This window comes from Sus scrofa, chromosome 2, assembly GCF_000003025.6.
Source record: "Sus scrofa isolate TJ Tabasco breed Duroc chromosome 2, Sscrofa11.1, whole genome shotgun sequence".
Lineage (NCBI taxonomy): Eukaryota > Metazoa > Chordata > Mammalia > Artiodactyla > Suidae > Sus > Sus scrofa.
This window is the reverse complement of record NC_010444.4, coordinates 108,600,550-108,612,879: the sequence shown is the minus strand read 5'-3', so window position 1 is coordinate 108,612,879 and position 12,330 is coordinate 108,600,550. Positions and strand designations below refer to the sequence as shown.

The 12,330-nt window shown below is 34.3% G+C and overlaps 1 protein-coding gene across 18 annotated transcripts in view; it reads right to left on the bottom strand.

Moving 5' to 3' along the window:
* Nucleotides 1–12,330, bottom strand: part of PPIP5K2 (diphosphoinositol pentakisphosphate kinase 2) — a 94,127-nt gene that overhangs the window by 77,980 nt on the left and 3,817 nt on the right. For 16 of the 18 annotated variants that reach the window (XR_002341839.1, XM_021084580.1, XM_013987581.2 and 13 more), the window contains exons 2-4: nucleotides 6,314–6,697; nucleotides 2,913–3,108; nucleotides 239–329 (exon numbers count right to left, since the gene is read on the bottom strand). Coding sequence is in view for 17 of the 18 variants with exons in the window: in XM_021084580.1 (XP_020940239.1) it covers nucleotides 239–329; nucleotides 2,913–3,108; nucleotides 6,314–6,427 (401 nt within the window). In the remaining variant the exon portion in view is untranslated. Of the gene's footprint in view, nucleotides 1–238; nucleotides 330–2,912; nucleotides 3,109–5,153; nucleotides 5,801–6,313; nucleotides 6,698–10,602; nucleotides 10,914–12,330 lie in introns of those variants that run through there. The other 2 variants (XM_021084571.1, XM_021084577.1) reach the window with 2 other exon arrangements.

The window sequence follows — 12,330 nt, the reverse complement described above, 5'->3', positions numbered from 1 at the left end:
ATTTAAGTCCTTGTTCTAATACCTAAGGAACTACTTGTAACTGTGGGCAAATTAACTTATCTCCCTAATTTTCAAGGTTCTTCACTTGTAACACTGGGTATAAAACACCTATTTCTAATTATCATTTCAAGGATACCACAAATTTATATATATATACACCTGATACCATGTCAGCTTATAACAGATAATAAGTAAATCTTAATTTTCCTTCCTTAATTCAGGCAACTTAACCACTCACCTATCTTGTATGAGATACTGCATATTCAAGTCATTGATTACAAATGGATTCCTGAGTTTTGCATAGGCAACTGCTTTGTCCAGTGGAAATCCTAAGAACACATGTTATTAACATATTCTGTACAGTCTCAAGATAAACTGACATCCATAACTTAATCAACTTGAATTTATGCCACTTCCCATAAAACATTAATTTCATTATTCATATAACTGCTTTCTTTATAAGGTAGAGAATAATAAATACATAAAAATTTATCTTACACTATTAAATAAATCTGATTTTTTCTTAGTTAATTAGAATGATAAGGCACAGCAAGCCAATGGTTATATAACCCAGTTTAGAGCACTGACATGTTAGATGATGCACCTGACAGAAGGTAAGATAATTTCATATACAAATAGAAGTCCACATATAAATAAGTGTATCACAACGACCTCATGATTTTCTAAAAATTTATTTAACTCTTCTTCTCACTTAAGATAGTCTGATGCTTATACATATAAATTAGCTGATAATTCAAAGAACCTATGCATTTTTAAACTAGCAAAAGAAAAATTAATTTACATTCAACAGATACTCTCAAAATATAAAAATATATGAGCAGAATCATGTTTGTTGTTATTAGGTCGATGTTAACACATCAGAAATTAAATCCCTAAAATTTCTAGACCTTGGTAAAATTACTAATTACAATGAAAATAAATCAAATGGCAGATATACTAAGAAAAGTTCTAAAAAATAAATAAATAAATAATTTTAATCATCATAGTTCACTCTCTGTACTGACACTTAAAAAAGACTCCAATTTTATCCATGAACGCATGTGATTAAGAAAGGCAGCATACCACTGAGCTTAAGAGCAAAAACCAGGGTTCAAATGCCAATTCCATTAGTATGCTACAATCTATCTGTGAAGATATTGTATTCTGTAGCATTATCAGAATAACAGAGGAAGGAAGTGTTAAAGCATACTGAAGTTGAAAAAAATAAAAAACAAAACAAAAAGCTATAGTCAGTTAAAAAAAGATATATCTCTAACATTCTCTTAGCTTTTAACTTTAAATAGAAATACTCTATACCAAGAATCACTTGACCACAAATTACAATCCTTTCTAGTTTTTTAGACTCTAAGAATTCATTACTTACTGTAAAAAAGATGTTTCTATGTCTATGGAAGCCTTCTAATGGAATTCAGGAAATAAGAAACACCCATCATTACCCTGCTTTTGTTTTTTACTAAAAAGGAACTCTGTCCTTACCAAGAGAAAGTATGTGGGATATGATCTTAGGTAGTACCTAGTTTTTATAAGCAAATAACTAGCTTTTACTTAAGAGATAGGGAGAACAATGTGATAGTAAGGAAAGAATACCTTATTCTTAAGCATAAGCAAATTTTAAGATTCTCTGAAATGAGGGACTTAAGTCTATAAAGAATACCAGGGCCTTGATTTCTCTATGAAATAATGACAATTAATACAGGCTATCGGGGCACAAAAAGTTTTACTTGCTCCATTCCCTTCTTGCTGAGGGGGATGCTTTTTAAAGACTTAACTAACATGAGACTTTAACATGGCTGGAGACTACATCATTTGGTAACAAAAATAATCTAATATGAATACATTTATAAGAGTGTGTACCTTTTAGAGTTCTTAGTGAAAATTCATTTAATTCATAGATTCTTAGTCATAAATTTTCAGATATACACTTTACTATGAATTACTACTTACACTTAAATAATATTTCAGTTTGATTTACAAAAGAGAGCAAGCAAAACATAAAATTCAAATATCAAGTTCTTAAAAGAAATACAGAATTTCCTAGTGGCTCAGTGGATACATCATTGTCACTGCTGTGTCTTAGGTTACCGCTGCGACATAGGTTTGATCCCTGGCCTCGGTACTTCTGCGAAACTTCTGCATACTGTGGGTATGGCCAAAGCAAACCAAAAAAAGGTCTTAAGAAATCAAGTATAAATGTATAGATGAGGAATGATAGATCACTTCCTCTATGGCAAAGTGTAAGAGCTTAAAATCTTCAATAATTTGGAGTTCCCATCGTGGCGCAGCAGAAACCAATCCGACGAGGAACCATGAGGTTGCAGGTTCGATCCCTGGCCTCACTCGGTGGGTTAAGGATCCGGCCGTGCCATAAGCTGTGGTTTAGGTTGCAGACGTGGCTCGGATCCCACATTGCTGTGGCTGTGGCGTAGGCCGGCCGGTACAGCTCCAATTCAACCCCTAACCTGGGAACCTCCATGTGCTGTGGGTATGGCCCTAAAAAGACCAAAAAAAAAAAAAAAAAAAACCTTCAATAATTTAAGAATTTACTGGAAGCCATCTAACTTTTAGGATATTGGTTTATAGTACCTCCACAGGATGATACTCTATTAAAATCAGGTTTTGAAGAATGATACGGAGGGGGAAAATCTCTAGATATAATTAGTAAAAAATCTCTAGATATAATTAGTATAATTACAATAACACTAAATTTGTTTTTTAAAAATATACACAGAAAGAAAGACTGGAAAGAAATATATCAAAATGTTAGTGTCATTTTATCTGTGAGACTAAGTTTAATTTTATTTTTTTCTATTTTATCTAATATTCTACAATTAATATGTTTTAGTTTTATAGTCAAAGAGGATAAAGGAGTTTCCCTCCCTGTTCTTTAATACCTTTAGAATGGAAAGATATAAGACAATCACATAAAGGCCAGTTTTCCACTGGTTCATTCAAAATGACATCCTCTTCAAACACTACTACTGTGATATATTTAAATAAGGAGATCCGTTCAAGAATTTCCTTCATTGGTTTGGATTTGGATTTCTTTGCCATGGAACATATTCCAACCACAATCTGCCTTTCCGGTGGCTAAAACAGAAAGAAAACAATAAATCAGGTTGACTTAATAAGAACTCCAAAGTACAGCTATCTTAAATCTTTTTCAAAAGTAGGTAAGACATGAAATAAATCAATAAAAGTGACACATTAACATTTTCAAAATTAAAAAGGCATTTTTCAAAATTATATTATTGTTAAATAAAAAAGAGCTTTCTACAAAGGTCCAGAAATTTTTTTAAGTTTCAGACTACTTGCTATTTTCATTCAGATTTCAAACTTAAATACTTCTTTAACTGTCTCTAGCATTTATTTTGCCTTATCCACACCAAAAAAGGGCAAATAAGAACAAAACATAGCTAATCCAAGGAAAAAGGTCAACCGCAGATAAAGGAGTTCCTTGGTAGCCTAGTGGTTAAGGATTTGGCATTGTCACTGCTGTGGTTTGGGCTCAATCCCTGGCCTGGGAACTTCTGCATGCCACAATCAAAAAGGAATTCTCTTGCCTTAAATAAGATATTTTCACTACAAAGCTACACAGTGTTACACTATTTTTTGTAGATGGAGCTTGAATGTGAGCTGGTCACCAATGACAACTTAGAAGAAAATTTTGGAAAAAGCCACAGTGCCAACCAGAGGTGTCAATGTTCTCTGACACCATAACTTCATGCTAGACATTCCTACTTAATGGTGCTACTCATTTTGGACACCCGTGCTACAGCTCAAAGGCCATGATTCAGTGTGAAATTTAAAAAACAGGATATAGAAACAACTTATGAGTAGCTCACAAGTTTTTAAAGTTACTCAAGATTCATTGTGAGATTTTCACATTCAGGTACTTAGACAATTTTATCAAATATAAAGCTGTATCCAGCTTCCATCTCAGTTGTTCTCTCTCCCATGACATTTCTGTATTTCATATGACATTATAATCTGGGCCAAAACATGTTTTACTAGACTTTCTCTTATAAGTCTAAAAATAAAACTGGATAACACCAGAATTAAGTTATTCTTCTTTATGCCTAGCATTACATTCTTTCCTCTAAAATGAAATTTAGAGTTCAAATTGGTATTGGATCTGATGGTAAATCAAATACAGAAAATCCTAATCTCCCTAGGGTATGCTGTCTTTCCCCCTCTGATCATCCATTTATTCAATTCTTTCCTAATCAAAAGCCTCAACACAATTCATTATGATATGCCTAAAGTCGTTTTTCTCAAACAAGAGCACACAACCTAACATCTTTGCAATCTTAACAACAAAAGAATGATCTGAGACAAATCATTTTATCAATCCATGGATCTAATAAACCAAATCAAGCTCCTCAAAAGTCACAACTATGCGGAGTTCCCCTTGTGGCACAGTGGAAATGAATCCGACTAGGAACCATAAGGTTGAGGGTTCAATCCCTGGCCTCGCTCAGTGGTTAAGGATCCGGTGTTGCCCGGAGCTGTGGTGTAGGTGGCAGATGTGGCTCGGATCTGGCATTGCTGTGGCTGTGGCCTAGGGCAGCTGCTATAGCTGCGATTCAACCCCTAGCCTGGGAACCTCCATATGCCATGGGTGTGGCCCTAAAATGCAAAAAAAAAAAAAAAAGTCACAACTATGCTTATGAATGTGAACTCAGTTTAATTAGTACCAATATCCCAAGAACTATGCAAGGTACTGAAGAGTTAGGTATACAGAAACTACATGTCCTCAAGTAGTTGGCGTCTAACAGGGAACACAGTAATAATACAGTACATAATGATACAAAGAGTAGAAGTATACATGTTAAGGTACAGAAATGGTATTGAGGAAGAAATGTTCAAGTCTCTCATGGGGAAAATAATAAAGAGAGGGGCAAGAGTAAACAACAGGAAATCTGAACAAGGTTTTGAAGAATGAAAACCAATTCACAAGATATCCAGAAAGGAGGGTCACTTCATAGAGCTAAAGGAGTACATACAATAGCAAGAGACATGGTACAACATGGGCTATGTGGGAAATAAAAACCTGATATTGCTAAAACATAAAAGGTACAAGGGAAGAGAGACAAGTACAGCTCTAGACATAGGAGAGAGATAAAAGTCCTTACATGAAAGAAGACTGAGCTTGATTTATGAATGACGTTTTCAATATGTTTAGAAGAACTCTAAAAAAAAAGTGGGAAGATAGAGCCCGAATCAATAGTACTTTCTAGTCTAAGTAAGTCAGGGAAGCTTTACTTTTATGTTTTACTTACTAGACTTCTATATGAGACGTGAGATGAAGAAAAGTTTTGCCTGGCATGCAAAGTTTGAAAATCATTTTTGGGGGGGGATGATATTGGGAGTGGATAGATTTTAAATAAGTGACCATCTGATTTGCATTTTAGACATGTGTAACTGTGTTGTGAAAAGCGTTGTTAAATAACTACAAAAAGTAATTTGAAGAGTCATCTAATAGTTATTTTTGGTTCACTTTTACTACTTTTCGCCAAATATAACAAGTTTTTTGTTTTCAAACAAAATCCTATTTTCAGTTCAAAATTTAAGAAAAACATACTTTAAGTTTGTATTTTAAATCAGTTCTCACGGTAAAGCAAACTCTACTTGCAAAGGAATAATAATGATGAGTAATGGAAATATTGAGCTAACATAATTACAGCAAAATGAACATAATAGATGTGTGTTATTCCTAAAGATCCAGTGTGGATATACACTCCAAGATATCAGATCAGAAAAAGAATAAGACACACACACACACACACACACACACACACACACACTAGATACTTGAGGTAGTTTCTCCTAGCCAGTTTAGACTTCTGAATAGTTAATAAATAGGGATATTTTCAGGTCAACCATTACTTGTGCTGACAAATAACAAACTTAATGAAGCTGGTTAAGCAGTCGTCCTTGATATATTTGCTGTGCATTTCAACATACAAGGAACCCCTTTGATTTATGGCCCTGATTATTCTTTCTCCTTGTCACCTTTTCTACCCAACCCTGTGTTAAGCTAGGCATATCACTGAAAGACACTAAAATAGTTATCATTAAAAAGTTAGAAATATGACCCCTAACTTTATGTCTTCAAGTACCAGTCAATAATGTTACTAATGAAACACAATATGCTTTTTCAGTTTAAAAACTTCCAACAAATTTCTATGTCAAAAAAAAGTCTTCACTATTTAAGACAATGATATCACTTCCTCATCACAGTGATTAGTAAGAAGCCTAGCCTGTATTGGTCTTCTTTCATCAAACAACTTACAGACTCATCCTCCTCCTCCTCATCTTCATCTGCATGGTGGAAGAAGTGTCGATAATTTCCAGGGTTTATTTCTGTATCTTCAGGTCCAACAAAGAATCTGGGAGCTTCACTCATTTTTATTTCATTTGATATAAATATAATTTAAATGTGCTATACTAAAACCGTTTCTAAATTAACAGCATCAGAGAAAAGCATTCTCTCTACACTAGTCAACACATAGATCTGTTGCAGCTTGTTTCTGCTTATACAATCACTTGAAATTGTAATCAGTTAGTTGGCAAATGTTCATTTTCTCTCAGGTATCATTGCTTCATTGTTGATGCAGTTTAAAAACAAAGACAGTGAGGTAATTGCTTCAATGAGTTGATACAGCAATCTTTGTACCTAAAATATAATAAAAAATTAATTTTAGAGATAATTCAAAAACATTCATGTAAAAATAATTTTATATGACACTTTTAAAATCATTACCAATGGGGTTCCCGGGGGGTGGGGGGAGGGAGTGGGATGAATGGGCATTTGGGGGGTTTTGGGGATGCAAACTATTATATTTGGAATGGATGGGCAATGGGATCCTACTGTACAACACAGGGAAATTGTGTGATTGGGTCACTTTGTTGTATAACAGAACTTGACAAAACATTGTAAATCAACTGTATTGTAGTAATAATAAAATAAAAATAAAATCATTACCAGTAACTTGATATACCTTCAAATAAAAAAACATTTTTCCATAAATTTAGGAAATTTAGACTATCATCTTCAATATGTACATCTTGGCAATCTGACAACATGATATAAGACAATTAAATTCCTCAAGTATAAAAATATCTAAGAAATTATAACAGGAGTTCCCATCATGGCGCAGTGGTTAACGAATCCGACTAGGAACCATGAGGTTGCGGGTTCGGTCCCTGCCCTTGCTAAGCGGGTTAACGATCCGGCGTTGTCGTGAGCTGTGGTGTAGGTTGCAGACGCGGCTCGGATCCTGCGGTGCTGTGGCTCTGGCGTAGGCCGGTGGCTGCAGCTCCGATCGACCCCTAGCCTGGGAACCTCCATATGCCGTGGGAGTGGCCCAAGAAACAGCAAAAAGACCAAAAAAAAAAAAAAAAAAGAAAGAAATTACAACAAAATTACATTAAAACTAAATCCCGCTGCTCATAGTTCAGTAATATCTGAAGAGAAGGGAAAAGAACAGATAAAATATAATGCGGTTTAAAAAGCATTGACAATTATATACCAATCTGAAATTATATTAAATAATGTTTTAAAAGGCCTCAATTTGTCAAAGTTGAATTCACAAACAGGTGCTTTAGGGAACATAAGCATTCTGCATTTTGTTCTCATATATAAACCAACAAAACAAGATTATTTTATTTATTTATTTTGGCCTTTTTGTTTTTTTTAGGGCCACACCCCTGGCATATGGAGGTTCCCAGGCATGGGGTCTAATCGCAGCTATAGCCACTGGCCTAAGCCCCAGCCACAGCAATGCCAGATCCAAGCCACGTCTGCAACCTACACCACAGCTCACAGCAACTCCAGATCCTTAGCCCACTGAGCGAGGCCAGGGAGCAAACCCGCAACCTCATGGTTCCTAGTCAGATTCATTTCCGCTGAGCCACGACAGGAACTCCAACAAAACAAGATTAGAATCAAAATAAGATTTGATTATAACAGGGGTTCCTTAACTTTTAGAGTCAAAGACTTTGAATATTTTGTAACTATAAATGGAGTATAACCTTTAAAAGTTGTGTATCTCTGTATTGTATACCTGTAACATATAATATGTCAACTATACATCAATAAAAAAAGTTTAGAGAAGTAAAAAATAAATTCTTAAAAAAAAAACACCCTTATTTGGCTAATTACTAAAATCTATGGACTTTCTCAGAAAAAAAAATGCACATGTACACTAAATTCTGCAAGCAATTTTATGTCACTGACATCTTAACTTTTCCATATAAACTGATGCCCATGAACATCAGTTTAAGAACTACCATGTAACAATGATATAAACTCAAAATATTCTTTACCAAGGCTGTACTTGGTTCCTTGGTCATACTAAAACTAATCACTGTCAAGATGAAACTACTTATCAAATACTTCATTTGATTACCAGTTATACATAAGAAATTACTTGATCAAATATTCCTAAGAGTTGAATGATACGCTAGCTAGAATTGCAAAGCATAAAGTCCTATTCTTAAAGATCTAATTCCAGTTTAATTGGTAGCTACCTATGAAACATTAAAACTAGTTTATCTAGCCAGGCTTGACTTTATCCATCTTTAAAACTGTAATTACAATGCTATGAATTTTAAAACAGTTTGTCACTAAAGAATACAAGCAGAAATAAGCTTTATATATCAGTACTTTATTCCTATTCAGGGAATTTTGGCACTGTTTGACATATTAAAAAAAGTTTTCAACTTAATACTTGATGGTGGTGAATATGTTGATTTTAATTGTTTTGTATCAAAAGGCAAACATTTGGGTCTTTTTACTTTTTTACTCCTCTTGTCCATCTAAAACCAGTCCTGATATAGTAGCAGAAACAGCATGAGTTTTAGAGTTAGATATACCTATTTAAATCTGTCATTACATAAAAAGCAACTTATGCTAGTTTCCCTAAGTCATTTTCTTCACCTATCAAAAAGTGTTTGACATACACTAAACACTCAGTAAGTCTTAGTCTCTATAGGCACTCTATAAATCATGCTCCCTACTAACATAACATGCAAATCTAACAATGAAATATTGCTCATTTTTGCTGAAATAAATCTGCTTATTCAACAAATACTTTTCACCTATTACAGAAGGTTATTAGACACTGGTAATACAAAGTCAGAGTAAACATGACTCTTTTTCTTAAGGAGTTTATACTTTAGCAAGAAAACAGCCAAATATAGTAACATTTTCTGTTTTAGTATGTCAAGATCACCAATAAAACTGACAACAGAAATATGTAATAATGTTTCACTATTCATTTCAGAATGGCAACAGTGAGAAATGTGTATCAGTACACATAAAGGTTTATGTATACTTTTTTTTTTTTTTTTTTTGTCTTTTTGCCATTTCTTGGGCGGCTTCTGCGGCATATGGAGTCCCCAGGCTAGGGGTTGAATCGGAGCTGTAGCCTCCAGCCTACACCAGAGCCACAGCAATGCAGGATCTGAGCCGCATCTGCAACCTACACCATAGCTCACGGCAATGCCGGATCGTTAACCCACTGAGCAAGGGCAGGGACCGAACCTGCAACCTCATGGTTCCTAGCTGGATTCATTAACCACTGCGCCACAACGGAACTCCGGTTTATGTATACTTTTAAGTATGTATGTATGTATACAGACTTTATGGCATTTTAAAATTGTACTTTCTTCTAACGTAAATATTCTAACAAAAGTTTAGAATAATCCTGTTCTAGAGGCAGAGCTGATAATTAATTTTTCAAGTTTGTAGAGTGTTCACCATGAAAAGTCTAGAATGCATAAAAATGAAATCTTAAAAGTCAATTAACAATACCATGACCCAGCAGAACTACTCATTTGTATTCTTAGTGGGTTGTATTTCCTGCTAGTCCCTTTACTGTACATTCTCCCATATTTCTGAACTACTTTTTTACACATGTATTACATGTGAACAGAAACCAGCTTTTGGGAGAAAAAAAAAAAGGGTATCTTACACATTTTTTGCAAAAGTTAAATTAATGAGTGATCTCTCCCCTTCTCTTCACTCAAATTCTGATTCGGTTTTCAACACTGCTTAAAGAATATACATACATGTATGTCTGACATCTAATTATGAGTTTACGTCTAAAACCATGTCTCATTCACTCATCTGGAAAAAGACAATAGACAAATCAACAAATATGTTAGGAAGACATCTCTAATATGGTGACATGTGAGCAAAAATCTGAATTAAATGAGGAGACTAGCCATGGGGTTACTGATAAAGGCACCATAGACAAGAAACAAACTATAAAATTCTAAAACATAAATATTTGGCATATTTTTCATGACCAAGAAATAGTCAGGAAGCCACTGCAGCTGGAACAAAGCAAGAAGCAAAGAAGAATGGTATATAATAAAGTTGACTATTAGCAAGTAACTAATACGCATACAGAGGACTGAGAAGCCACAGTAAGAATTGGCAATTTATTAAATGTTATTGGGTTGCTTTTAAGAGAATGGGAGAAGAGGACATAGAGACAAGATATACTGACAATTCTTTTCAAGGTTATAAAGGTAGGCAAAGGCTTTCTTTTTTAATATATGAGAGATACTTACAGATACTATGGCTGGACTGAACAGGCTACAGCTTAAGAGCATGGATTCTGGAGCCAAAAATACTTGGTGTTGAATCTTAACTCGAATAGCTGTATGACCTTGAGCAAGTTAGTTAAACTTTTGGGCCTCAGTAAATTCTATCCACCTTACAAACTGATTTACAGATTATCTTAATCTTTATATAAAAAAGTGCTTACATCCCACTGTTCAGGCAACACTCTGTACTAATTTTATCAGAATATTTGGGAGGAGGTCCAGAAATTGTTAAAGCTTCCCAGATTCCAACGAACAGCCAAGTTTGAGAACTAGTATACAACTCAAAAAAAAAGGAAGAGGGGGAGTGTAGAATAGAAGCAATGGTAAGCAAAACATGTTTGCTATTGTCCTGAGTATGCTACTATTACTGGATATGATGATCTGATAAAAAGGAGATAAAACTGATGAAGCAGTGTATTTCTCTTCTTGATACTTGGCAAAACTCAAGTACTCCACAAATATTCCTCCACAAAACTTTCCTCAACAATTTCTATTAGTTTTTCTTCTCTGAATTATTCATTTTAACCTTTGATCACCTATAATCTTGGCATTATATAACTGTTTTGGCTACGTCCGTTCCTTTGAAATATGGTACGCTTCAAGAGGATGAACATTTATTAAACATTCCTACCTGATAAATTCTTAATTTGTTAATCCAGAGCCTCCCACCATGAAGAAACAGCAGAAGTATGCCAAAAATTGCCTTAGCTTTTATGGCAGCTGGAACCCTTGGCCAGATGCTTCCAGCACCATTCTCTTCAGTTTCTCCTGGAAACACTGTACAAAATACTATTCTTTTTTATGCATGCTCTAACATGAAAAAGGTTGGAAAGCAATGATGACTCTGTGATTTAACAATATCCTCAACAATCTGGGATGAGATATTTTCCTTATTTTATGAATGCTTGCAGTACATAGATAAATGTTCATCATTTGATTATAAATGAAGTCTTGAAGCTCAGAAAATTGAAGAAATTTGACTATAATCACACAGCCAATAAGAGTTATAAACAAAAGGCTATCAGGATCACTTAAGAGTAAAATCAGAACTCCATTATCCTTATCATAACATTACACATATTTTGAAAATCATTATAAAATTTAAAGTATGAAATAAATCTATTTTTGTTCCCTCCCTACCCAGGTGGTATATATGTTGTGTACAAGATGAAATTTTATGCATATGATAGGATATCCAGGATTTTTTTTTCCTTTTTAACTACCACAAGTTTTGTTTTAGTAAGATAAGACAAAAATAAAAAACATGTATTATAATTATTTTCTTTTTCTTTTTATTAGTGTTGATTTACAATATTGGGCCAATTTCTGCTCTATAGCAAAGTGACTTGAATATACATATGTATATTCTTTATCTATCTATATTCTTTTCTTATATTCTTTTCCACCATGGTCTATCGCAGGAGATTAGATATAGTTCCCTGTGCTATACAGTAGTACCCTGTTGTTTATCCATTATAAATGTTTGCATCTACTAAGCCCCAAATCCCTGTCCATCCCTCTCCCTCCCCTGCTCGCTACCCAGGAGATCCAGAGCATTCTAAATGGACTGCTATTTCACTTGGACCTCTGACAACTAAAGTAAACATAGCATATGCATCTCCACTTTATTCAGCATTTTTATCAAACTACATCCTCTGTCATGAATTCTAAAATAGCCAACTATTTGGCCAT